This window comes from Setaria viridis, chromosome 9, assembly GCF_005286985.2.
Source record: "Setaria viridis chromosome 9, Setaria_viridis_v4.0, whole genome shotgun sequence".
Taxonomy (NCBI): Eukaryota; Viridiplantae; Streptophyta; class Magnoliopsida; order Poales; family Poaceae; genus Setaria; species Setaria viridis.
The window spans coordinates 48,218,958-48,246,197 of record NC_048271.2 but is presented as its reverse complement, the minus strand read 5'-3'; the positions used below and the strand labels follow the sequence as shown (position 1 = coordinate 48,246,197).

Below are 27,240 nucleotides of genomic sequence, written 5' to 3'. Positions count from 1 at the left end.
CCTCATCCAATGCAAAGTGAGATTGAAACCCCTATTTGGCATTCATTTGCACCAAATTACATAAAGTGAAACAAGCTTGTAGATTTCTCACATGGAAATAAGATTAGTAGAAATGTAGAACTGTCAGCTTCCGAGTGAAATCTACCAGCAGTTTTAAATATATCCCGTGCTCATCTAGTTTCTACTCTCAAAATGCGTATCCGTGTCCATAAACTTACTAAATGTACCACCCCAGGTCCAAATAATCCTAATTAGTGCGAACTCACGTGCATGGTGGGGCCATGGGCTGTTAGCCAGCATGCCACACATGGGAGTTAGCACTAATTAGGATGATTTGAACCTCCAGGGATACATTCAGTTGCATTAGGAACACATGTCTACATTTTTAGAGTTTGGCAACCTGGATGAGAATGCTGAATGTGGGACAAATTTAGGAACCATTGGTAGATTCAGTCATTTTTTGGGGGGTTATTTTCTATGAGCCTTAGGTGTGCAGTTGAGACTACATCAACACAAAGATTTCCAAAAACAAGATGTTTAAATTGTGTGGATTTTCTTTCCCTGGAAAATGGATGACATTGTGAACACGATTCTGGAGCATTTGAGTGAAGTCAATTTAGGAAGTCATTAATCTTGACCATTCGTTCCGTGAACTTAAGCTCAGGCAACCAGAGAAAAGCAGAAGGTTGAGGAGTCATACTATTCAAGTAATGCACCAATGCTAGTGACATCCTTTAACTTTAACCCTATTGAAGTTGAACTTTGACATGCCCTGTCAGGTAGGTGTGTGGGCTTTTGCATAACTAATAACATGTTCAACTTAGCTGAAAATTACCTTCACATCGTCGGAAAGCAGGTTTCTGTTGATTGCACATGGGCAATTGCCATTTTGATCAGAGCAAAGAAACCATTCCATATCTAGTTACCAAGGTTTGTTTCTATATTAGTATCTCACGCATATTAATTCAGCGAATATTAGTTTTCAATTTAGGATGCCCAACTATAACACAAACTTAACACTTTTAGGGATTTGTGGTTCACTTAAGAATTTATCTCTAGTTCTTAACTGGTATGATGCCAGGGAAGGCTGCTACAAAATCACTAACATACATTTTGTTATAAAGGGATTTGCAAGTCCAGGAAAAAAATCCTAAGATGTTCTATTTTGTGTATATGTGCTGATATGGTTGAATCATTGACCAGAGAAATGTAGGGTTGAATTGAAGCTCTCGATGCACCATGTTGAGTGAGTGAAGATTTTCTTTAGGGATCTCCACTCTGTGGTTATATTCAAATCAAACTGAGTTTAGAACTCTCTAGGATTAGAAGTCTGCGGAATTAGAATATAAATACCCTATAAGGGTACAGCTTGGCCTGTTATTTTGTCTTTTGCATTTTCCCCTTTACTTTTGTAGTTAGAGGCATTTGTATTTACATGTTACTATGGGGGTGTTTGATACCAGCTAAAGATCAGCACATGTCACATCGGATATTTGGATACTAATTAGGAGTATTAAATATAGGCTAATTATAAAACTAATTGCACAAATGGAGTCTAATTCGCGAGACGAATCTATTAAGCCTAATTAGTCCATGATTTAACAATGTGGTGCTACAGTAACCATTTGCTAATGATGGATTAATTAGGCTTAATAGATTCATCTCGCGAATTAGCCCAGGGTTCTGCAATTAGTTTTATAATTAGCTCATGTTTAGTCCTTTTAATTAGCGTTTTCGATGTGACACTGCTAAAGTTTAGCACCTAGTATCCAAACAACACCTACAACCCCTATGTTGAAACCCTGCCGTTTGCTTATTCCAGTCTGAATTTGTTTCATGCTGATTTTTCCGGGTTTTCTTCGTTTGATCATGTAGGTAAACAATGTGGGGGACAAACATAAGGAAACCAACTATCCATCCTTGATCCTGGTTCATTGTACCATTCAATCAGAACCACGTGAAGAAGGTTGTGGTTACATTCGATTTGTGCGCTGCCTTTTCTTCCAGTTAACTTCATCTGCGATCGGTTCTAGACGTTCAGTGTTTTCATCGCTTTCATGTGCATGTCCTCAAGCAATGGCTGAACCATTTGAGCTGGTGACCCGGGTTAAATGCTTTGTGTGTGAGCTGTCCCGAGCCCTCGAGGACAACGGCAGGTGAGAAACCTGAAGGCAGCGTCCAACACTTGGCACCCCTAACGCTGCTCAGACAGCTGTTGGTGAGCAGAAACTTGCAAAATGGTTGCCACCCCGACAACTCAGCATGAAGCCATGAACGTCGAGATGCTGCGCGGCTACCCCTCCCACTGTCCCGGGCCTCCCGGCCATGCAGATCTCATCCGGGAAAGCGAAACGGAAGAAATCGACGTGCAAGCTCATTGAAAAAGCTTTTTTCTTCACCTGTTTTGTGCGAGAGAAGAAAGAAAAGTGCGCCCAAGGAAAGAAGAAAAATCTCGTGCGCGAATCCGAGGACCCAGCAGCGCGATCTCCGTGACAGCGAAGGTCGCGGCCCGGTGGGCGCCGAACCGAACACGTCGCGCGGCGCTCCCGGCCCGCGCCGGCGACACCTCCTCCGGTGCGCGATCGCGGCGCGGATCCTCCCTGAGCCCCCCGAGGACGCGCGACGCGATCGGGGGCGGGGATGCGATGCGTTATTGTGCTGGCGCGTGGTGTCGCCGTCGTGCCGGCTTTACGTGGCGAGCGGCCGCGCGTCGGGCACCGGCAGGCCCTCGGGTGTCGTGGTCCCAAAGCAATCCGAACCAAGCGAAGGGAAGCCAGGCAGGCCGCCCTGCTTGCCGGCTGTCAGCTGTGCGCGGACGCTGACAGATGGAACGGGTTGCGTCGTGAACATTGCTTGGCGCCTTGCACGACGACCCCGAAACCTGATAAAGAAAGAAACGAGACGACTCTATGATCGCTCGCGTGATTCGACGGATGCATCTGAAAGAAAGATGTATTGCCGTATCGATGCTCTGGAGAAAGGTGGCGATCATCACAATAGGAAAAAAGAAAGTTGAGGTTCTGCGACGAACCTGTCGCGTTTTTATTTTTATTTTTCTGCCTCACGATGATTTCTATCTTGACTCATCGTTATCAAATGTATTCCTCTGCTTTTCAGGCCATCAAAACGGGTGATTGACGAGCTGCTGAGTTTACGAAACCGATCCCCACAGATCTCAGCACAAAAAAGTTGCTGACGCAAGTGATGGACACAGAAAACAGAAACTTACTGCTATCATAGAGGCAGGATAATATGGCAGGCATCCTAGAAGATCTCAGTAGCGTCCATTACTCTACATGCGGTCCTGCCCCCGTGTCAGCTAGGCGGCGCCTCATTCAACCATGGCAAGTAAACAAAAGCATTATGAAACAAACAAAGGAAGCGTGAAGATCCACAAACCAACGTGTAAGCTCGCATCGCGGCCAATCACCCAGGAGGAAAATATCTCGCCTGGGAAACGGACCAGATGGCTGGCTGGCGTTGCGACTCGCAAAGCTGCCGCTGCCAGGCCCGTTGCGCAAGGCAACGAGAGCCATTGAACCCTGCGAGCTGCGCGCTGACGTGCCGCTGCGTCCGGCCAGAGCTAGATTCTAGAGCAACGATCGCGCCCCTAGGTAGGGCTAGCCTACGAAAACGTGGCTCGTGTCAGTAGGGACCCCCCCGACGTGGGGGGTCTAGCCGCAATCGGGAGCGAAAGGAAAGATCCAGCGCTCGCTCGCTCGCGCACCATCGGATCCCGCACAGTGCAGTGTACTTGCCCGCCGGTTCAGAGTGACTGCGAGATTCGGTTCAGTTCATCGACAAAAGATCGAGCGCTGTAAACCCCTGCTTTCTCGCACACGGGTTGCCGTATGCCCGTACCAGTATGGCACACCACACCTGCAAATCGACGGTGTCGTACAGCTGTGTCGCAAACTTGAAACTTGGCATGAGTAATGCGTATGTGGATCGCTCAACAGCGGCCGGCTTCAGCCTCAAGGCAACACAGGATACGGTCTTGATTTCGGATGTACAACTAGTGGAGTAGCACGTACAAGCCATTCGTGTATCGCCGTTCAATATCTCTGGTAATAAAAGCGCCTCTAGTTCCTGCAGTCAGTAGTATCTAGCTGTCCTGTCATTGTCGAAAAAATCTAGCTCCCCCGTTCATCAAGCGAATGCGTCGGCTCGACACGTGTCCCGTGGCGCGATTACGACCAACTGCCTTCTTTGTTGTTGGCTCTAATGTGCGTTTAAAGTCCGTGCTCGGATTTTAGCACACATGGCGTGATGGCACTGTCACCGGACAAGGACTTGTTCGTGGAGCTACGGTCGATATATGGAAAAGAAATTGCGAATCTACATATGATCCGCGTGCAGAGACGATGGTGTTTAGAATACGGGCATACGGCACGGGGTTAGCAGCACTCCACTTGGCAAACGCTTACGAGTAGGCTTTTTAGACAAGTATAAATAAAGTTTGGTTCGTTCACCACAGATCCGAACGTCCGTACATGAGTGCAATTAAGAATTCTCACAACGACAGGGTCTACTCGATATGGATTAGGAATAAATGAAACCTTTACAAAAATCTTATCCATCTTTTCTTTCTTTTTCTTCATATACTAAAAAAGAATTCAAAACGGGAAAATTTTCGTCATGTCACGAAGAATTCTACCTCCCGCATAGGAATGACAAAACATCTGGGAATAAACGATTGATTTCTATCAATAAACGTGCTAAAGCCCCAAACCATAGAGCGCTTGGCACGGGTGCTACAGAGAGATATTTTTTTATATCCCGCATTGAAAATCCTCCTTCCGTATTGGAATACATACATGATCAGATACTCTTGCCAAAGATCCTTTGTATTTCTTTTGTTTAGGTCAAATTCCTAACTAAAAAGATTCTATTCTTATGCGTTAATGCTCAATATCCAAGTGGACTTACAAATTTGATCGTGATCAATTGCTTTGTGGATTGTCTCTTGATTAGTTGGTGTTTATCCTCTCAATATCGCGAAGAAGATAGAAATGAAATTTCTAATTCAGATTAGAAAAAAAAGAATGAATATCAAGCGTTATAGTATGATTTTGAATACTCTAAAAAAGGAAGGAGGGAGGCAGAAATCGAGGCTTTTTTCTAACTTGATGGTAAGAAATCCCAGGATCTAGAAATTCATTTCGTACAATTGAAAAAAAAAGATTTTTCATCGGAAAGAGATCTACGAAGACTTTAGGGAAAATGTCAACATTTGCTGGCTTATTTGGCAAAGACAAATAGAGTACTTTATAAGAAATTAATCAGTCAGTTGGATATTCGGGAGAAGTAATTTAATCGTTCAAAATTTTCTTCTTATTTTATTTGTAGTCTTTATTTTATTAGTAGTCCTATAGTAGTATTAGATTTTGCATTTTGATGAGCCTCGTTTTGAGGAATTTATGGAATAATCCATTTCCATGAAAAAAAGAATAAGAACAAGGATATGAGTTTACCGCTTACAAGAAAATATCTCATGACATAATTTTTTATTTTTCTTGATCAGAAAAATACATGAAAAAGAAAGGAGGTAGAATTTTTTTATTATGGTTAAAGAAGAAAAATAAGAAAATAGGGGTTCCGTTGAATTTCAAGTATTCAGTTTCACCAATAAGATACCGAGACTTGTGAATTATTCAGCGGCCGTGGTTATTAGCAAGAACTTATTGAATCTATTGTTTGGGCTCACAACAAATTAAAAGTTGGTCAAAGTATCATAATTACCTTATCCCACACAAATTGTTTACCTATAGGTGGGGGTGCAAAGAAAGCCAGGAGTTTTGCCTAGAAGCAGCCACCCTTTAAAGAGTGCGTAATAGCTCATTGATCGAGCGCCCTTGTGTTGAAGATGAACGGCGCTAAGCAATCTGCCGAAGCTATGGGATGTCAAAATACATTGGTAGGGAAGCGTTCCGCCTTTCCCTTGCAAATACAGCTCTCTTAATCATTTCTTCGCAAGTACCTGCAGTCGCATTCAAGTAATTGTTGACGGCAGTTAGCACGTCAATTCGTGAACCGGAAGCGCACGGATCACTTGTAGCTTTTCCCTTAGAGTATTCCCTCAAGGTTTATCAATCCGTGGAACAAGTGGATTACTTGCTCTCACTTTATACCAATCTTGCTAACGAAACTGAGTATATGTATTGTGCAGAGAGACAAACTAAACTAATAACAGAGATTGAGACAATATAGCAAAGCTTAACACAAGATAGGAGATAGAGATAGATATAAGCATTCCCTCCCTAGGATCTAGGTTCACAAGAATATGCATCTACTAAACAGATGTGTGCTTCCCTCACTAGCTATTACAGCTATCACAGCGGTTACATGCTCGTTTGGCCTTTTCCCCACTGCATACTGCGCTCACACACACTATATTGAAGCTCCTCTGGAGGTCTCTTCGACGACGAAGCTCCTGATCAAATCTAAATCCATATTTCTTCTCTTGTGGCGGCGGCGGTTAGGTCTAAACTCATCGGGATCTCCCTCCTTGTTGAATGTCTTGGGTATTTATAGTTGGAGGTGTCGGTTAGGGTACCTTCGAGGCTAGGTATCTGTAAAATAACCCTAGGAACATCGTGGGTAACCTCCTGGTGAAAGGGCACAACAAGGCCAAAAACGGGCTAGGCCGATCGGCCTGGACCCATGTAGGCGGATCGGCCTACCCTGTTTTGGCCTCCAATGCCCGAGCGCTTCATACGAAAGTTGCAGATCTCGTCGAGCTATGCAATTTTCCCTGTAAATTCGCCCCAATCGGAGTTCGCATGAGGAAGATATGGTCCGTGCAATTTTCAGCTCCTCCTGCGGGCCTGCAATTCAATGTTCGTGTTTGGGCTTTCCAATATCCAAAGTCAGAGCTCAATTCCAACTTATAAAAAGACCCTTCATTTACATCGTATTTCCTGTGATTTTACAATATGATCAAAAACACAACACATATACGAATATGGGGTTATTTCAGGTGCCAAGAGGCGGGTTAGTATAAAAATATGCCTAAAAACACGAGTTACACGGTACTAAAAGTGTGTCAATAATGAGCATCAATGCCCCCTTGATATGTCTCAATTCAAATTTACTATTTCTATCTATTAATTCCACTCGGTTTCAGACTTGTACAATCCAAAATCACCGCAACCAAAAAATTATTCTGAAGGTCAAAAAAAATGACAGCGGTACGGCCACGGAGGAGCAGGTTTACAAGCTACAGGGATGCAAAAGCAAAATATCATGCTGTCGAAATTTAAAACAATGTTAATAAAAACAAATCCAACGTATACAGGCTACTACAGTACAGTACAGCGCAGACGGCAGATCCACCACGTACTGTACATGCCAAATAAACAGCCGCACGGGTCCGGGCATCAGCCAGCAGGACGACAACGAGAGGCAAACGCGAGAGCTGTAGCCCGTACACCACCCCTCGCCGCTCCGCCTCCACGTGTCCTCCCCTGCCGACCTCACGCTTATCCCCTCCACGGCCGGACGGATGCGTCAACCACGTAGACCGGGCCCCGCCCCGCATCGTACTAGCCCCCATACCCACACAACCAACGTGTCCTCCCGCGCCGAACACCAAACACCGCGGCCGCCCCGGCCGGCCGGCCCCGCTTCCTCGTGGCACGCGTCCGCGCGCCCCAGCTCCCGCCCGCCTGGTGGACGCGCCCCGGAGGCGACACGCGTCCACGGGGCACGTACCGGCCACGGGCGCGCGTCACGTGGGGCGTATCCGACGGCTTCGGCGCCCCCCCGCACAACTGTACCGGGGCCCGGCCCCCGCGGCCGCGTGGCGCGTGGCCTCCCCGCTTTTTATATCGCCGGGGCACCACTTGGAACCCCAACCCCTCTCGCTCTCAATCAACAAGCACTAGCGCAAGGAAAACGAGAGAAGGCAGGAGCAGCAGCAGCAGCATTTCCCCCTTCCGCTTGCTTGTTTGCTCAACGCGTGCTTGATTTGAGGAGATTATCGTGGGATTTGGATCGTTGTTTCATGGAGGAGATCTGCTGCGAGGTGGCGGCGGGGTCGTCGTCGTCGGACAGGAAGGGGGAGGGCGTGGGCGACGCCGGCAGCCGCGCGGCGCGGCGGCGGAGGATGGAGATACGGCGGCTCAGGGTGGTGGCGGAGGAGCAGGCCGCGAAGAGGCGGAGGCTGGAGGGTGACGACGGGGAGGAGGAGGAGGACGCGGTGAGGGACCCGGCGCCGAGGTACGGCGTGACGTCGGTGTGCGGGCGGCGGAGGGACATGGAGGACGCGGTCACCGCCCGCCCGGGGTTCATCCACGGCCACCACTTCTTCGGGGTGTTCGACGGCCACGGCTGCTCGCATGTGAGTGCCCTGCCCGCTGCCGCGCTCTTGCTTCGGACAGGCGGCGCTTGTTCGGATCTGGTTTCGGCTCGCCGAGTGCTCACCGATTGGCTGCATGTGCATGCAGGTGGCGACGTCGTGCGGGGTGCGGATGCACGAGATCGTGGCCGAGGAGGCGGCCGCCGCTGCGGCGGGCTCGTCGGCGTCGGACGAGGCGGCGCGGTGGAGGGACGTCATGGAGAAGAGCTACGCGCGGATGGACGCCGAGGCCGTCGGCTCAAGGGACACTACCGGCCCGGCGCCCACCTGCCGGTGCGAGATGCAGATGCCCAAGTGCGACCACGTGGGCTCCACGGCCGTCGTCGCCGTGGTAGGGCCGCGCCACCTCGTCGTCGCCAACTGCGGCGACTCCCGCGCCGTCCTCTGCAGCGGAGGCGCCGCCATCCCGCTCTCAGCCGACCACAAGGTACTTACTGCAGACAGAGGAAAAAAAAACGCTCTGTTTCTAGTTTCTTGTCAAGTCTAGCAAACAGAGCACAGATGAACAGACTATTGATGCACGCGTTGTTCTAAACAAATCCGTGTTATTCGCTTCAGCCCGACCGTCCCGACGAGCTCGAACGGATCCACGCGGCGGGAGGGCGCGTCATCTTCTGGGACGGCGCCCGCGTCTTCGGCATGCTGGCCATGTCGCGAGCCATTGGCGACAGCTACCTGAAGCCGTTCGTGATCTCCGACCCGGAGGTGAGGGTGGTGGAGAGGAAGGACGGCGAGGACGAGTTCCTGATCCTGGCCAGCGACGGCCTGTGGGACGTGGTGAGCAACGAGGTGGCGTGCAAGGTCGTGCGCGCCTGCCTCCGGAACGGCGCGGTGCGCCGCGGGGAGCGGTCGAGCCCGACCTCCAACCTGAGCCCCAGGCAGAGCAGCGGCAGCAGCAGCGGCGACGAGGAGGCCGGGCCCAGCGACGGCGCGGCGTCCGACAGCGACGGTGAGGGCGGCGAGGACAAGGCGTGCGCCGAGGCGGCCATCCTGCTGACCAAGCTGGCGCTGGCGCGGCAGACCGCGGACAACGTCAGCGTCGTCGTCGTCAATCTCAGGCGCCGCCGGAGGTCGTGACCGGGCGGATCCACCGTACTAGCCGTTCTTGGCTAAATTCTCGGCCGTCCCCAATTCACATTCGCCTCGACAAAGCAACCATCGAACGGAATGTCAAAGCAAATATCGAACATGGACTCTTTGATCCTTAGCAGAATTGCAGATTACGGTAGGATTACTTATTTCTTTAGAATTTTTTCTTTAGATCCTAAACCCAAGAAAAGAGAAGCTCATGCCTTTTTCCGATGTTTGAAGAAAGAAACTTTATCAAGCGTCTGAGAAGTCAACTGTAATATAATCCAGTGCTCCTTTCACTAAACCGAATCCTTCCCACCTTCTCTGACTAGATCGCGTTGTCCTCCTCCGGTTACGTGTTTCATGTTTTAATTTGACCCACCATGATTGTCCAGAAACGATTTGACGCGTTCGGCGATGCTGCGTCAGCTGCCCCAATCCCCGAATACAATACTCCGCAGACGGATGTTTTCTTCGTGCCGTTTCCGAAAAAGCTCAAGTTTTTTAATGATCCAGCTCCCAGTTGAACACCCAGAGCAAACACTGAACGTGCAATACACGCAAAACGCCCACACGCTGAGTAGCGAAATCTAATGCACTGTTGTTGTGTTCTTGGTGTCTCCTCCTGTTGGTCGCTGGAAAAGCCCGGCCTTTCCCTGTGCGGCTGTGCTGGTGGGTGAGAGCCGTGCCGTGCAGCTAGTCAACCAACAAACAACCCCGCTGCCGCCGCGGCTGCCTAATCATGGCGGACACGAGGCGCGCGTCCAACAAACAACCCCGCTACGACCTGATCACTGATCAGTGATCACGACGCGACGAGAGCGAGGGCAGGAAATTAGGAAAGGGGATCACGTTTTTTCCCCCCTATCTCTGGAGGGTTTTTTTCGCGCCGCTGACACCTGTTGGTTCCCGTCGCGGCATTTGCGTCTTTGCGATCGCGTCGGAGATTCTGCCTGCTTGTTTTGATCGCGACGGCAATAATCATCTCGGGCCACGTCAGGGGGCTTGGGTCGGGGCCTTTTTCGGTTCCGTCCCTCCTTTTCGGGGACGCTGATGCTTTCCGTCCGTGGGGGGAGGAGCGCTGGTGGAAGGTAGCCGTCACGCTCGCACACCTGGCTCGCCGGAGGTTCATCGGCAGACTCTAGTAGGAATGTTAATGGCCCTAGTTTTAGTTGACGCCCTTTTCCTAATGAGTCATGTAAGCTTTTGGCATTAGAAATTTCGTACTGTCCGCCGCTGCTTTACAACGAAGCTGTAGGAGCTTCACACGTCACTGAAGACGCACTGGAAGTTACGAGTTCAGCTTTTAGAAACAACGTACTGGAATCAGGGATGCGTTCGGCAGAATGGTTTTTCGTACTGTCTCTGCGCCACATTGCTTCTCCGGCTGGAGTTTCGGAGCACGTTCCCCGTGAAACACGAGCTCTTGCGTGCCGCCTCCGGGGAACAAGGCCACCTCACTATGGAAGCTTGGAAAATTGGAATGAACCCCAGGCCCCAGCTTGCCTTTTTGGGCTTTGGCCTGTAGCCCTTGCCCACCCAACGCACGCACTGACGCAGATGCCGCCGAACGAACGGTGAGCTTACGTGCCGGCACACCCCAGCCGTTGCCCGTTGCACCCCAGCTCATCAGATGCGCGCGCTTCCCGCTTACTCATCGCTTGAGCTGCTTGCTCGACCGCGACGCGTCGCAGCAGATGGACAGATGAAGATGCCGTGCCGGTATCGTATCGCGGTGGAAGTGGAACGCATGGTTGACATCGCGGCCGGTACATGTCGCCGGAGCGGCCACGGATGTGGCTGTCCCTTGCGCAGCGAGAGAATCGGAATCCAAGACCAAAGTTCCCCTGCTTTTGGAAAGGCGTCGAAGGCTTTGGACGAAGGAAGTTACGACGGGGCATGCCCGCCTTTTCTGCCGGGAACGGGAGAACCTCGTGATGGAAAATGGCGACCGGCCGGTTACCGGGAATCGACGTTGGTGGTCGTGGAGGTGTGCGTGAGGCAGTGAGCCAGTCGCGTAATCTCCCCTTGAGATCGCAGAATAATTGGGTGGTCCACGGGTTACAACTGGTCTCATCGCTGGTGTTCAGCGGCAGCATGCCGTGCTTGTTATATTGGGCTGGAAGTGTCGATCTGAGTGAGGCCCGAGAAACTGGGCCTAGCCTCACGATTTTCGGGAGTTATTGGGCCGGTATGGACAGGTACAATTTGCCGTCCATCGATAGAGATGAACTTGGGCCAGACGTCTAGCAAAGTGGGAGACTGCGCTGTTCTATTAACAGTTGTGGCAAGCGAAGGGGGAAAAGAAAAGGTGATCTCAATCATAATCCCATTTGTGATGCTTGAACACTTTCTTCCGACAGAATGACTCTGGATTATGGAGACATGGTGAGTACCAACCGTCGAATGATGCGGTCCTCCTTTCTCTTTTGTCCTGGAAAGAGCAGCCAGAGTGCCCTTCTGGAACGGCTGGATTTGTTTGACCTGACCATACTCTTCAAGCGGATAACATAACTGTTGCCAGATGCAGAAATGCAGTGTGGACCGTGTGGCAAACTGGCAATGCTTCCACGGGAAATGTACACACACGAGGGACGGAGGGAGGGCACAAGGCCACACGGAAGGAGCCTCCAGAGTCCGCAAACGGAAAGATTCAGTGGTTCTGCCATTCGTGTGGTTCTGCCATTCGTGTGCAGGGTACCACTGCACACGGAGAGCCGGCGGTGACAGTCGTTGCCGTCTGAAACCGCGCGTTGTCCCATCGCCACCGGACCCGGGGGTGGCTGATGCACGGCAGAGCACGTTCCTAATTAGGGCTTGTTTGGATCAAAGGTTTTTCAAAGGAATTTTGGAGTTTTTCATTCCTTTGGAAAGGAATTGTGTGGCTGTGTTTGGAACAAAGGAACGTAGAATTCTATTCCAAAGGAAAGGGAACCCATGCACGTTTCAAAGGAAAAAAAGCATCCACCGGAAGCCAAGGGAAATCTTTTTCAGTCTCTTCCTCTGCTGTGTGCTGTCTCAGTCTTTTCTTCTAATATGTTGCTGTGTGCTCTCACAGATCGTTAGTGAGCTAGGCACTTGATAAATGGCAGTTGTACTGATTATGATATAGGCATCCAGATTTTTTTTAATTACAAAAGGCTAGCAGACCTAAAAACTGAGTGTGACACTCGAATGTTTTTAGTAATTAGCTTGGAAACTTAGTACAAAGCAACTCAATTAAGTGGGCATTGTGGTTATTTTGTTTAATTGGGCATGTGAAGATCAAATTTCTTTTCCTGCGATCCAAGCAGCCCAAGTTTTCCATTCCTGAATCCTATAGTTTTCTACTTTTCGCTCCATTCAATTCCTGTGTTTTTTTCCATTCCTCTCTTTTTCATTCCTGTGTTCCAAACAGCCTCTTAACGTGTGAACATAGAGGACTCTTCGCTTCCTGCATCATCGCTTATCGACCTTCCAACGTCCGGGTTGGTGATCTTTCTGAAGGTTGTGCCCGGCTTTCAAGGATTGGGGTCCGGAGACCACAGGCCCGAAACAGCATCCGCTCGTTCAGCCGAAACCCAGGCAGGTGTTGTTTATTACGAACTTATAGCTGCCCAGGCCGTGCCAACAGCAATCAGCTATGGTGACAGGTGATCCGATTGCCAGTGGTTTGGCCCTCTAGATCCACACATTAATCCAACAGTCTGATGGCATTGGGACCCTCCATTATATAAGAAAAGCAGTGCTTCCGTAGTGAGCATCTGCTCCTTTGCAAAAACTACACTGCTCTAGGTAGAGGTAGAGTGAGAGAGTTCCAATGGTGAATGAATATGCTTCCTCATTCTAAACTCTCGCAAGGTGATGGTGGGAGACAATCGAAGGAGAAACTCATAGGATCAACTACACTGTCAAAAAGGAGTAGGCCATGTAACAGCTTGCGGTTTATTTTTCTTGCATGGTCCTCTTGTAATTTATGGGTGGACTGTGCAAACAATCAGTAAACAACTAAAGAATTAAGGGGGTGTTTGGATCCTTGGCTAAATTTTAGCCGGGGTTACATCAGATGTTTGGATGCTAATTAGTAGTATTAAACATAGACTAATGATAAAAATAATTGCATAAATGAGGGTTAATTCACGAGATGAATTTATTAAGCCTAATTAATCCATGATTAGCACAAGTTTACTGTAGCATCACATGTGCTAATCATGGATTAATTAGATTTAATGGATTCATCTCATGAATTAGTCTCACTTATGCAATTATTTTTGTCATTAGCTTATGTTTAGTACTCCTAATTAGCATCAATATCCTATATAACCTGCACTAAACTTTAGCTGAAGTGAAATCCCGTACGCCTCTCCAGCGCCTACTTCCTTTGCTGCAAAGAAAAAGAATTCCTGATAAGTGTTGCTTGGATAAAAAATGAGTACTGTACAGGAGACCGTTACAGGTCAAGTTGTCACCTGCCTAAACAGGAGTGTACAGTTTGACAGATCCATTGCATAGACACATTGCCCCCATCAGGCATCAAGCGACAGCTTCCCCCCGTCCACCGACAATTGAAGGACTTTTAACCGCTGACAAATCGCCGGGAGTAAAATGACCTACGATTAACGAGTGATGCAGGTCTTTGTTCGTTCAAAAAAACTAGTGACACTAGCGTATCGGAAGTAATAAACTAGTCCCCCCAAAGTCACAGTACAAGGACACCTTTACAACATTCCGCGTGAAAATGGAACGAAACAGTGGTTACCACCGGTTCTGTGAAATCAGCAAACCAGCGGACGGTCTCCCAATTCCCTTCGACTGCATCACAGATTTCGCAGTGCTAGCTCGTAGGGCCTGTTAAGCCATGTGATCCACTATAAATGCTGCAGGGTTAAGAGGACGCAAGCATCGGATCTATCGGCGAAGCTATCGATCGTCGCCAGTCAGTAGTCCTGCATCGGATCCGCATCAAGTCCGTACCGTCGGATCGACATCAAGCGTCTAACTTCGACCGTCTTTTTTGTTTTTTAAGCTCTTTTTGCGAAAGATTCTCACAAATACGTCCCTGACGGAACCAAGGTCCATGCGCAGCTGCTGATGCGGATGCCGACGTGGCGGGGGCTTGGCGTGGTGGGGGTTTGAACTCAGGTCTTTGGATAAGAAGCCCACGTCCTAACCAGTTGAACTAGAGCCTAGTTTGTTGCACACTCCTCGAAATAATTGTACTTGTTTCGTTCGAAACGTCAAGAGGCATGGGGTAAATTGCTCGGCGTCAAGGCCTACGGCGCCAAGCTTGGCGCCAAGATCCACAGCGTCAAGGCCAAGCCCCCGCCACGTCGGCATCCGCGTCATCAGCTGCGCATGGACCTTAGCACCAGGATGGCTGGCGCCGAGATGTGTCCATTTTTGGAATTGGTTCCGCCAAAGGCGTATTTATGAGAATCTTTCGAAAAAAGTTAAAAAAAAAAAAAGTCGGACTTGGCGATTGCATTGCATCTTGCGGTTCAGAAGTCGTTGTTTAACAGTGTGCTCTACTGATTAGTAACAGTATGCACTTACGCAGGCCGAGCACATCAAGATCTAGTCCAAATCAGCGTTTCAGACTTGCCATTCTATAGTCCTGGTTAAATCTAGGGACAGCTGGTGGCTGGTGGTGAGTTCCTGAATCTTATGATCAGACTACATAAAATTGCAACAAATGGATGAAAAAATTTGTTTTCTCTTGTTGCATTTGTTTGACGATGTGTTCCAAAAATCCACTGATATTGTCATTATCAGAACGCGGTGAACTCTTCTTCCCACAATTATGGCTTTGACTTCTCGTGTTTTACGCAAATTGAGGGACTGCTACATGAAGACCATCTTATAAATCAAGGCAAAAATAAAATAGAAGTCGGATGAATCTATTTTTTATTTCACTGGCTTTACCTTCACTGATAAAGTCATTTTAGGGTAAACCTTCTCACACGACCTCCCTAACTCTTACTACCGATAGTTATTGTTTGCCTCGCTCTACCCTAGCTCGAGCTGCTGCAATCAGCACCCCTCCTCTCCCGCTCGAGCACCACTTCCACCTTTAAGACAACAAACTTTGACACTATACAACATTTGGAGTGTATCTTTCATGTTCTTCTTTTTGTCTACCACTCAAAGGGATCCACAGATCATGCTTGTGTGATTATGTGGCCAATCATTCTGTTTTCCCACTCAAAGCTCAAGGATCCGGATACAATGGTAAGTAACATTAAACTATTAATAAAGATGTACAGCAGTGTTCACAGCAATGCGAGCCATGTGTTTAACAAATCGGCTCGGTTATCCGGCTCACGTGCGAGATCGCTTCCAATGCGGTACAAGTTGAAGAAGGCATCAACCCCCCGAGTCAAACGTGATTAAGGGGGTGTTTGATAACACTCCACTCTATAAAAAATAGCTCCACTCCACCGACTTCATAAAATTGCAGCTCCACTCCATTAACTTCAGAAAAATATGGAGTTGTTGTATGTGTTTAGTTGATTGCATTGCTCCAGCTCAGAAATATGAGGACTCATTGTGAATAGTTTATTTTACCCTTTTATGAATGGACCCACATCTTAGTCTCTTCTCTTTTCCCCTCCTATCTTCCTCTCCCTTCTCTTCTCTCCCCTTCTCTTCAACAACGACCACCATTCGACGCGGCCGCGTGCGGTGGCGGCACCAGCGCCTGCTCGACGTGCTGGTCGAGGGCTCGCAGCACCAGCGGTTGTTGAGACGACCGGTGGCGAGGCGCAAGAAGGGTCGTGGCGTGCTCAGGCTGCTCCTCTCCAAGATCCTCAGCGGCGCAACGACAACGGCGCCTGCTGCTGCGGCAACCAAGAAGAAGCGGCAGCAGCGGCCGGCCTCTATTGGTTGGTGCCGCGCCGATGTCGACGTGAAGCGGACCACACCGATTCGTTCCGCGACTGTCGGTGTCCCGGCTTCCCCCAGCGCCCAGGCCCTTAAACTGGTGTCCCCCAACCTCCCATGTTCTTCTTCTTTCTGCTTCCCCATTTTAATCCACAAACAGAGCCAGGCCGTCGGCTGATTCCTTCGCACCCCGGCCATCTCCCTCCAATCGCTCGCACCCGAAGGTCCTCCACCCTCACAGCTCCAGCCTCTGCCACTTCCCATCATGCTCCGCCCACCCACCGCTGGGAATCTTGATTTCTGTGACCGCCCGTGATCCTACTGCCGCTACCTGCACCTCACCGTCGCTGGCCCAACTTCGACCCTCTCCACCCAAGCAAAGAACACAGGTGAGCACCTTAGGACCAACCGGTGCCCGCGCGACCGTCTTCCCGCCTCGACCGCCGGCGTAGCCGCTAGAGCAGCTGCCGCCACCTATCCCGTCCACCACCGCACGCCACCAGCCCACTCCAGTCGTATTCCGGCAGGGTCAGGTAGGGTTATAGATGCGCCTCGTAGTTCTGGACGTGTAGGTGCTAGCCCCGTCGTCGGAATCCTCGCTACCGGCGAGTACCCGCCGGTCAAACGGCCGGCTGCCATGGCCTTGAACTGGCCAAGGTCGGAGTCTCAGGAAAATAGAAACGAACCGGTATATTGTGTAACGAGTGGTAAAGGTGGATAAATAACCCCCAACTTCACGAGGAAGTTTGAAATTGATGTTTTTGGAGCACCCCTGTGGTATTCTAGGAAAAACGTGGATCTGACCTCTAGCTCCACATTTTTTCTGGAGCTGGAGTTTACGAAGCTGAACGTGTTTGGCAAGCAATTTTGTGAAGTTGGTAAAGTGAAACTGTTTTTTCTGAAGTGGAGTGCTGCCAAACACCCCAAGGACGCATTAGAAAAGGAGGTCAGGGTTCCTACATCGGACGGTACCCCGCTGTTCATTGACCTAGGAAATCGTGTCAGCGTCAGCCATTTGGTCCGGCTGTTGGCTACCAATGACCAGTTCGTGCTTTTGATGTACCACTACTAACGATAACAATGTCAGCGCGCCAAGTCGCGAAGACGAGCAAGAGCGATGCGTGTACCAGGTAGTAGGCTCGTGCCTTGCCTTGACGAGGTGGCGTGGCGTGCCGCCGAGAAAGACGGCAGCGAGCGAAGGACGGGCCGGGCGGGACCCGATCGGTCATCGTGTCCGCGCGCCCACCTACTAAACCATGGGCCAAACCACGCGCCAGGAAGGAAGCGGTAAAGCCAGACCAGGTCGCCGTCGTCCCGTCCTCTTCGTCCTCGGAGTATTTCTTCCGATAATTCCCCAGCCATCTGCCAAACGCGCCTAACTTTGGAGGTCGCCGCCGTTAGTAACCCCCCCAAAAAAAAACACGAGTCCAGCGCAGAGCCCGCCGGAGGCAGCAGCATATGGCCCGCACGTCATCCTCCCGCTGGACGCCTGTGCACAAGCAGTTGGGCGCCCGTTGTTTAACCTTGTGGTAGGTGGCGTGGGAAGAGCTCGGCTGCTCGGGACAGCAAATCGTTGCTGAAAAATACAAAAAGAGAGGGAGACGAAAGTTCGATGATGAATTGGCGCGGAAGCCAGTACATTAAACTACGTCAACCGCATGAACCTGCCGGCTGCTGCTGAAGAGGGGAGGGAGGAGAACCGGTATAAGAGGCGGCGTCGTTGGCACTTGGCAGCCGCGTCTTTGAGTCGCAGCCGACGCTTTTTCCTCTCCTCTTCCTGGCGGCTTCTTCTTCCTCCTCGTTGCAGCTCCCGCTGAGCCCTCCTCGGCGCCGTTGACGAAACGCCTCTTCTCCCTCCTCCTCGTCTCGGACGGCGGCCGTCGCGTCAAGGATTCAAGGTGCGTACACCATGCCTTGCAGAGTGGCATGCCAATTCTCTGCTACTTCCTGTTCTGATTTCTGTTCTCTTTCGCATCCGCATCGGTGTCTCTGTTCGCCGGTTAGGAGATTCAACCATGTCTTGTCACGACTTTGATTTGGCGGTGAGTGTTAGCGGTGGTCGATTGGCCATTGTGTCAGTAGGGAGACGCCTAGAGATTTCTTGATGGTTCGCAGGGAGGCAGCCCACAGACAAGATCATCCAGGCCAGGCCAGGACAGATCTGCACTGAGCAATCGCCACACTGTTCATTCCTTCCGTTTCCTTCCTTTCATCTCCCCTTTGCTCTGTTCCTTTTCCTTTCTACTACTGGTGACCATGCCATGCCAACATCTCCTCTCCCCTCATCATGGATCCAGCCTGTACCCATTTCGCCCCCAAAAAAGATATTGCTAGGTGATGCCGTGATGCTAGATGTACAAAGCCAAAAAAAAAAAGGAAAAGAAAAAGCCAGCTGTTGTGCAGGCTGGAGATCTATAATTGTCATCCGGTTTTTTTTTTCCGGTGGGAAGCAGCCGCTAGCATTGCAAGCACAGGGACAAGGACAAATGCGTTTTCAGCGGCAAATCGCGCACGGATAGAGCTAGATGGATCACGCATTTAGGCTTATGGTGCGAGGCGGCCCCCCCACCATTTGGTCCATTTCCTTCCACTTCTGCAGCTGCTCACCCCCGATCAGCCGATCTGCTCCAGCCTCCAGCTGCATTTGCCCTCTTCCTCGTCACGTCACCTACCCGATAAAGCCATCCGTCAGAACGTCACAGGTCAGGCCCGTCCTTATCCGCGTGCCTTCGAATCAGAGGCAACCGCGTTGGTTTCTATATATACACCAACCACGCCTGCAGCTTCCGCGGGTTCCATGGCACTGCCACCTGGGTGGGCTCTGTGCCGGGGCACATCACACATGGCGTCCGCGTAGGCAGGGGGCAGGGGGGGAGAGAAGAGGGGGTTGTCTTGGTACTCCAGTTGCTATCCGCGAACAGTACGCTCCGTGACCGCAGCGTCTGGATCCGATCGGGGTCGGGGGATTAATGGATTATTGCCTCACTGTGTTTGCTGCGTTTTTTGACAGGGTGGGGAGCTGAGCTGGGAGGAGGACTGCCGCAGCCATGAAGGCGCTCATTCTCGTCGGAGGCTTCGGCACCCGCCTGCGGCCGCTGACGCTCAGCGTGCCGAAGCCGCTCGTCGATTTCGGCAACAAGCCCATGATCCTGCACCAGGTCAGCACGAACGCGCCGTCTCTCTGATTGTTTTCAGTTCTTTAAGTTATTAATTAGGAATTGGTGCCAAGAGAGAAGTCGATTTGTGGCAAATGGCTATGATTGACCAGCCTGAGTTGTTAAAAGCTGTAGATATTGGTTTATAGCCTCCGTATCATGCTTTGATTAGGTGGATCCATGTGAGTAGTAGGATTACATCGGATGTTCGGATGCTAATTAGGAGGACTAAACATGAGCTAATTATAAAACTAATTGTACAGATGGAGTCTAGTTCGCGAGACGAATCTATTAAGCTAATTAATCCATCATTAGCAAATGGTTACTGTAGCACCACATTGTCAAATCATGGACGAATAAGGTTTAATAGATTCGTCTCGCGAATTAGACTCCATCTGTGCAATTAGTTTTGTAATTAGACTATATTTAATACTCCTAATTAGTATAAGTATCCGGTGTGACATGTGCTAAAGTTTAGCACGGGGTATCCAAACATCCCCTAAATTCCTCGTGGAAATACTGAAACAGTCGTCCACCTGTACTAGTGTTGTTGGAGGCAAATAATTGCTGAAGAGAACAATGATGGCTTTGATATGATTTGAACTTCTGAAGTAACCAAAAGACAAGCAAAATCACTTTCAGGCCTGAATTGATGCAGTATCTGGCTGCTCTTGAACTGAATTTCCTGAATGCTGTGATACACAGATCGAAGCTCTGAAGGAAGTTGGAGTTACAGAGGTCGTCCTGGCCATCAATTACCAGCCTGAGGTAACCAGTCCTGTTTCGATCGGCATGGCGAGCACATTTCGTGCATCTGTCGGACGCCCGGATCTCACTGGTGGCGTTGCTTTTGGTGAAATCGCAGGTGATGCTCAACTTTCTCAAGGACTTCGAGAGCAAGCTTGGCATCAAGATCACCTGCTCTCAGGAGACGGAACCCCTGGGGACCGCCGGCCCGCTGGCCCTGGCCCGCGACAAGCTCGTCGACGGCTCCGGCGACCCTTTCTTCGTGCTCAACAGCGACGTGATCAGCGAGTACCCGTTCGCGGAGCTCATCCAGCTCCACAAGGCCCACGGCGGCGAGGCCACGATTATGGTGACCAAGGTGGACGAGCCGTCCAAGTACGGCGTGGTGGTCATGGAGGAGGGCACCGGCAAGGTGGAGCGCTTCGTGGAGAAGCCCAAGGTGTTCGTGGGCAACAAGATCAACGCCGGCATCTACCTTCTCAACCCCTCCGTCCTCGACCGCATCGAGCTGAAGCCGACGTCCATCGAGAAGGAGGTGTTCCCGCGCATCGCGGCGGACGCCGGGCTCTTCGCCATGGTGCTCCCGGGGTTCTGGATGGACATCGGGCAGCCGCGCGACTACATCACGGGCCTGCGCCTGTACCTGGACTCCCTGCGGAAGAAGGCGCCGGCGAGGCTGGCGTCGGGCGCGCACGTCCTGGGCAACGTGCTGGTGCACGAGACGGCGGTCATCGGGGAGGGTTGCCTGATCGGGCCTGACGTGGCCGTCGGCCCCGGGTGCGTGGTGGAGGCCGGGGTGCGGCTGTCCCGGTGCACGGTGATGCGCGGCGCCCGGGTGAAGCAGCACGCCTGCGTCTCGAGCAGCATCATCGGCTGGCACTCCACCGTCGGCAAGTGGGCGCGCGTGGAGAACATGACCATCCTCGGCGAGGACGTGCACGTCTGCGACGAGATCTACAGCAACGGCGGCGTCGTGCTCCCGCACAAGGAGATCAAGTCCAGCATCCTCAAGCCCGAGATCGTCATGTGACCGCGGTGTCACGCGTCATTGTCACGGTGCGAAGCGCGCCAGAGTTACAAGTGCGTCCGATGTGCTTCATGTGTCTGCATTGTTGTTTGATTTGTTGCTCGGTTGTCTGCAAGTGTAACAAGTTTTCCCGACTCCCGATCAGTGTTTGTCGGTCGAGCTATATATCTGTATGGTTAGCTGAGTCTAATTTTTTCTCTCCGTGCTTGTAGATAGGTATCAGATTAATGGAAAGAATAAAAGTTTTCTTCGCGTCATTAGCTGAGCATCTCATCCTTCTGCTGTACACCCCTCTTTGCAGACATCATTCAGTTTCTCAGCTTTTGTTAGAAATTTTGCTGTTTACAATCGAGATACTCCCCCATTGACACATGAACCATTCTCCATGCGAAAAATTCTAGAAAACTGTTGCAGAATCAGTTCAATTTATCAAAGGAAAAAAAACATAGGGAGCTACTCTTGACTCTAGAGGCAAGACGTCAATTGTCACGCTAGTACTCTTGACCTACGTTGCTCGTCCAGTAGCTGCTTACTTCTGCTTTTCTACGTGAGTTACTGATGTGAGTTGCTGCTACTCTGTCCGCGTCTCTATCTCTGGTTCTTGCAGTGTTAGTATCTCCCCGGGTTCGTCATTGTCCTTCTTCCAAACAATCCCGTCTTAGTTTCGTTTTCCTCTGTGAATACAGGCTTCTCTAGGTGGTTAAGCAGTCATATCATGCTGTCCGTGGACCCCACATTTTTTTCTAATTGTTTTGGCGACACTGATGCTGCAGCTTCTAATCCTGGTTTCCTGATGTGGACAAAGAAGCAGACTGATGATGTTGCAGTCTACTGCTAGACTATGCTGATTGCAAGCTGTATCATAGAAACTCGCAAATCTTGTGCGGTTCGTAAAAAAAAAAAAGGTACCAGCGACAAATCTTGAGACGGAACCAGAGAAGTGGGAGGAGGCTTTTCCTTAAGCACAAACCTTAACCTAGAAAATTTCAACATGATATGGTTTAGGGTCGCCTGTACTTTGATTTCGGCAAGGACTTCTGCATCTCTCTAGAAGAATAACCTTCCGTTTAGCAGATGTCGACAAGACTTCCTTGACCAGTGGTTTGGCCTAACAAGCAAGAACTTCCTACAATCACCTCCACTTGCGTACAGCTTACCAGACACGTGGTCTCCACCTGATAATACTTCTATCGAAGTCTGAAACTGCAGACACTAAACCTTTAATAATGGGTTTGAGCCCGACCACTTCTCGAATGGATGAAAAGGACTTCGCACCTATATAAACCTTTGGGTTGACCGGGCTCTTTTCATCCCGGCCCTCACGTGAAAAGCCCACTAATTTGTATACGACCCTGCTGCTGGACGGATCCCTCTCGGCCCAAATTCTCCAGTGTGTGGCATCGCTGTGTCGTCAGAATACGAGGCCAAGATTCCCGCGGGCCCCGCGTGCGTTCGGCGGAGCTGGGCGGCGACGGGGACAGCCAACGGTGTCGGGCACCCAACGCCGTCCGCACTTGGCTGCCCTGTCGTCTCTCCTCCGGCCTTCCCTTCCCCTCCAACTGTTTCCTCAACCTATTGCCCCGCCAAGGGGCCAACCACTCAGGTAAGTTCCTCTTCTTTCCTCTCGATTCTTCTCCGTTCGTGCGCCGTCTCGAATTCAGGGTGTGTTTCGTTGGGGGCTATGGCGGTGGAACGGCACAGGGCAATCCAACTTGTACGGAACGGATTGGTTCGAGCAGGGTGCTTGGGGGGAATGGGATAGTTTGAGATTTTTGGTTGATTAATTGTAGGGGTTGACCTTAGGTGGTTTGGTTCAAGAGCCGATTAGCGCAGCCAAGCGCACGATTAGAGACGGAGAGCTCAGATCGATGTCCCAGTCAGGCGGTTCCCTGATAGATCTCTCTCCCGTGGGTCCCCTAGCGCGCGAGTCACGTTTGCATTTGGGAGGCGTCGAATTAGTTGCTCTTGGGTCTCTTGACTTTTAATCCATAGCTAGTGAACCGATTCTCTGAATGCGACAGGGATCGGCCTTGGGGTGGGGGGCGTGTATGGGCAAAGATGCTTTGCAAGATGCCGCATTGTGTTCTTCTTACTATCAATTATTATTTTTTATGCTATTCTTAGGTGATATAATCTGAGTACTAATATCGGTGTTTCTTGGACGTTGCAGCAGCAGCTAGGTGCTGGGTGGTTCTGGTGTCCATGGCGGGGAAGCAGCAGCGTGTTGCAATATTCACCACCGCGAGCCTGCCATGGATGACTGGTACTGCCGTCAACCCCCTGTTCCGTGCAGCATACCTCGCCAAGGCTGGAGACTGGGAGGTCACGCTGGTGGTACCATGGCTGTCCAAGGGGGATCAGATTCTTGTTTATCCTAACAAGATGAAGTTCAGTTCGCCCGCGGAGCAGGAAGTCTATGTGCGGCGGTGGCTTGAGGAGCGGATCGGGGTGTTACCGAGGTTCGACATAAAGTTCTATCCTGGGAAGGTAAAAGTTGAACAAATCTTGAAGATACAGTTTGAATTCTCATGTTACTATGAAAGTTATGTCTCACTGTCGGTATGGATGTGTTACTTGCTAGCATGGTTTACTGCTTGCTGCAAACCAAAACTCCCAGTTTTTATTCCTTTCTTTTCTTTTTGGAGATTCCAATTACCTCCTTTCTAACACACAAAAAGGAAAAAAAAAATCTATGCCCAGGCCCAGAGAGACTATGATGTAGTTTGTTTTTGAATAGTTTATTCATCCTGTACATTAAATGCTTGAATGGCTAGAAAATTTGTGGGGGTGGAGCGCAGAGTAGAATGCGAACTAGGGCACTGACTTGAGCTTATGAAGAGAGGAGGGAACTAAAATCACTAAGGCCTCGTTCGTTTCACCAGGATTGGATTCCAGCTAGGATTACTTCCAGGTCCGGTTTGAGTGATTCCACCCTTGTCACTCAATCCGGTCAGGATTCATTCCAGGGGTGAGGAGGTATGGTTTCAATCCGGGCCATCTAATGTAGAAGGATTCCAATCCAGGCTGGTTTTCGTTCCAGGCCAGACTAAAACGAACAACACTTTCAATGCAAGTCTGGTTTCAAACCGGGTCACTTCAAACCATCCGGAATGGACCTCATTCCGGGCCAATCCGGTGAAAACGAACGAGGCCTAATGTGAGAGTTGTTTATCTAGGAAGAGCATCAATTGAGCTGTACAGGTAATGTTCTTTATCTTGAGATAATCGATAAACTAACTTGTGATGTCCATATGCAGTTTTCAACTGAGAAAAGGAGCATTCTACCTGTTGGGGACATCAGTCAGACCATATCTGATGACAAAGCAGATATTGCAGTTCTAGAAGAGCCAGAACATCTTACATGGTACCATCATGGACGGAGGTGGAAAACCAAGTTCCAAAAAGTCATCGGTGTTGTTCATACGAACTATTTGGAATATGTGAAAAGAGAGAAAAATGGATATATCAGTGCATTTATCTTAAAACACATAAATTCGTGGGTTACAGACATCTATTGCCATAAGGTTAGTACTTTCATTTTTCTTTGTGTTTTTTTTCAGGCTCTGTGTTGATTAATATCTAGCTGGTTTTGATAGATTGGATGGACAATATTGATGTTGTCTACTGTAGCCCAATGGTAAAATATATAACCAGCATGGATACACAATTCTAAACCAAAGGCAACATTTCATATGCAACCTTCACCCTTATCACCTTCCTTAAACCTGAGCTTCTGCAACAGTCTCGAATTTTGAAAAAGAGAAACTATGATCAGTTGGCAACTCTAGTTTGACTTCTGGGGCTGTCTGCTGTTGTTTTGCAACACCCCAGGAAATATGTCAACACCACTATAAAGGCAATGTGTAGATGGCATGCCAGGTGTATATGCAGATTGCTCTATAATATGGTACACAGTGGGCTAGATATAATCAATTACGTAAAGCACAACTGCTAGGTTCTAGCAAAAGACAAACATTGTGCAATCTTAAACAAGCACACTTATAACCTACTAGTTTGTTTGTTCCACTTTGTAGTCTTCATGATCATAGGCAACACATTCTTAACTTGAATAGTATTTATTCAAACTCATGGATTCCCCTAACTGTTGTAGTTTGTTGTCAATTACCGGTCTGCCGCATACCATAACTCGATTAAATCAACAAATATGGTATGCATCAATGGAGTCGCCATTTCTCATAGCGATCAGATAAAGATCTCCTATCATTCTAGAAGGTGCGCTGCTCGTAGTTTTTTGTCTTGTTTGAGGGCAGTAGGCACCCTGCTCGTATTTTGTTCTTCTTTTTTGAGGCCAGTATCTGCCTTGCTTACTACACAACAGACAATAATGGCATCATTTGTTGTTATGATGTATTTATATATTTTCTGGAAGAGTAATCATCCATATCTGTAGTGGTTAGTCCATTGATAATTTTATATAATCATGCACTCCACATTATTAAAAGCATATTTTTTCTTTGCTATCTGCAGTTTTTCTGACTCTTTCTTCTTAATTACCCTCCTTATGTAGGTTATAAGATTGTCTGCAGCAACTCAGGATGTCCCTAGGTCTGTGATTTGTAATGTTCACGGAGTCAACCCCAAATTTATTGAAATTGGCAAATTGAAACATCAGCAGGTATGCCAAAGAGAGCAGGCATTCTTCAAGGGTGCATATTATATCGGAAAGATGGTATGGAGTAAAGGTTACATGGAGCTTCTTCAGCTGCTTCATAAGCACCAAATAGAATTGTCTGGCCTTAAAATGGAGTTGTATGGCAGTGGGGAAGATTCTGATGAAGTAAAAGCAACAGCTGGGCGACTGAGCCTAGATGTTAGAGTCTACCCAGGCCGTGATCATGGAGATTCAATATTTCACGAGTGAGTATTTAATATTTTAATAGATAGGCAGCATCCTTTTCTTTCACCCCACTTAGTGACTGCTATATGGTTTTATGTTGAGATAAAATTTATGATAAGTTCCTTATGCCATCAGTTTTTAGTCTTGACCTAACAGAATTGTACTACCTGTTGTTTGTTTCAGCTACAAGGTTTTCATAAATCCAAGCACAACAGATGTGGTATGCACAACAACTGCAGAAGCTTTGGCAATGGGGAAGATTGTGATCTGTGCAAACCATCCTTCAAATGAATTTTTCAAAAGGTTTCCTAATTGTCACATGTACAATACTGAGAAAGAGTTTGTCAGGCTAACAATGAAAGCATTGGCAGAAGAGCCAATCCCACTGTCAGATGATTTGAGGCACGAGCTTTCCTGGGAGGCAGCGACAGAAAGATTTGTTAGGGTTGCTGATATTGCACCATCCATGTCTGTCAAGCAACAAAACCCCACTTCACAGCATTTCATGCGCATCTCCCCAGAGGAACTGCAGAAGAACATGGAAGAGGCGTCAGCATTTTTCCATAACACGATCTCTGGAATTGAAACTGCCCGATGTGTGTTCGGTGCAATACCAAATACCCTGCAGCCGGATGAACAGCAATGCAAGGAACTTGGGTGGAATTTGCAGGGATAACATTAGCTTCTCTTGCGATGCTATGACTAACCAGTCCAGTTGTCGGCTGCGGAACTAACTCAGCAACACGAAAACTGTCACTCGAAAAGGAACTAAGATTGATCAGGCAGCTCTTATTGCGATTTTCTGGTGTGGCAGTACTCGATTTTTCTTGGCAAATCGGAGGCGTTCTGAAGTTCGTAATGCATATCGTGCAATTGTAAATCTAAAGCAGGTGAATGCAAATCCGTGTTATATGTTGGCTTCCTGATTGGCACATGCGTCAACATTGCTCTTATCCCACTTTAAAACTATGTGCCAGTTGATTAAACTTACCATGTTTCTTGTCGGCGCGTGGCATATGACTGTGAGATGGCCTTCAGCAGCGAGCAATAACGTTAGGCGTCGTGTTCCGTCGTGTTCCTTCAGCTTACAGTTGACCCCATTCGACGATCGACACATCATGATAGCATCCTGTCGACATCATCGAGCTCGACCAACTACACCAAA

At 49.2% G+C, this 27,240-nt stretch overlaps 3 protein-coding genes across 6 annotated transcripts; all 3 read left to right on the top strand.

Annotated features, from left to right (window-relative positions):
• Nucleotides 1-7,842: 7,842 nt before the first annotated feature.
• LOC117835952 (probable protein phosphatase 2C 30) lies at nt 7,843-9,734 on the top strand. The gene is made up of 3 exons (XM_034715288.2): nt 7,843-8,341; nt 8,448-8,786; nt 8,918-9,734. The coding sequence occupies exons 1-3, from the start codon at nt 8,006-8,008 to the stop codon at nt 9,434-9,436; spliced, it is 1,194 nt and encodes a 397-aa protein (XP_034571179.1). The 5' UTR covers nt 7,843-8,005; the 3' UTR covers nt 9,437-9,734.
• A 7,950-nt stretch (nt 9,735-17,684) lies between these two features.
• LOC117839416 (probable mannose-1-phosphate guanylyltransferase 1) lies at nt 17,685-21,474 on the top strand. Of its 3 annotated transcripts, none has more exons than XM_034719742.2 (4): nt 17,685-18,186; nt 19,299-19,446; nt 20,149-20,211; nt 20,309-21,474. In XM_034719742.2, exons 2-4 carry the CDS (start codon nt 19,336-19,338, stop codon nt 21,218-21,220), a joined length of 1,086 nt encoding a protein of 361 aa, XP_034575633.1. In that variant the 5' UTR covers nt 17,685-18,186; nt 19,299-19,335; the 3' UTR covers nt 21,221-21,474. The 3 variants fall into 3 exon arrangements, with proteins under 3 accessions (XP_034575633.1, XP_034575636.1, XP_034575634.1); XM_034719745.2 differs by lacking the exon at nt 17,685-18,186 and adding an exon at nt 18,236-18,990; XM_034719743.2 differs by lacking the exon at nt 17,685-18,186 and adding an exon at nt 19,060-19,208.
• A 1,184-nt stretch (nt 21,475-22,658) lies between these two features.
• Nucleotides 22,659-27,065, top strand: LOC117837228 (digalactosyldiacylglycerol synthase 2, chloroplastic). Of its 2 annotated transcripts, none has more exons than XM_034716814.2 (5): nt 22,659-22,820; nt 23,388-23,704; nt 24,475-24,741; nt 25,746-26,095; nt 26,259-27,065. In XM_034716814.2, exons 2-5 carry the CDS (start codon nt 23,420-23,422, stop codon nt 26,749-26,751), a joined length of 1,395 nt encoding a protein of 464 aa, XP_034572705.1. In that variant the 5' UTR covers nt 22,659-22,820; nt 23,388-23,419; the 3' UTR covers nt 26,752-27,065. The 2 variants fall into 2 exon arrangements, with proteins under 2 accessions (XP_034572705.1, XP_034572706.1); XM_034716815.2 differs by having other exon boundaries at nt 22,686-22,820; nt 23,391-23,704.
• Nucleotides 27,066-27,240: the final 175 nt, after the last annotated feature.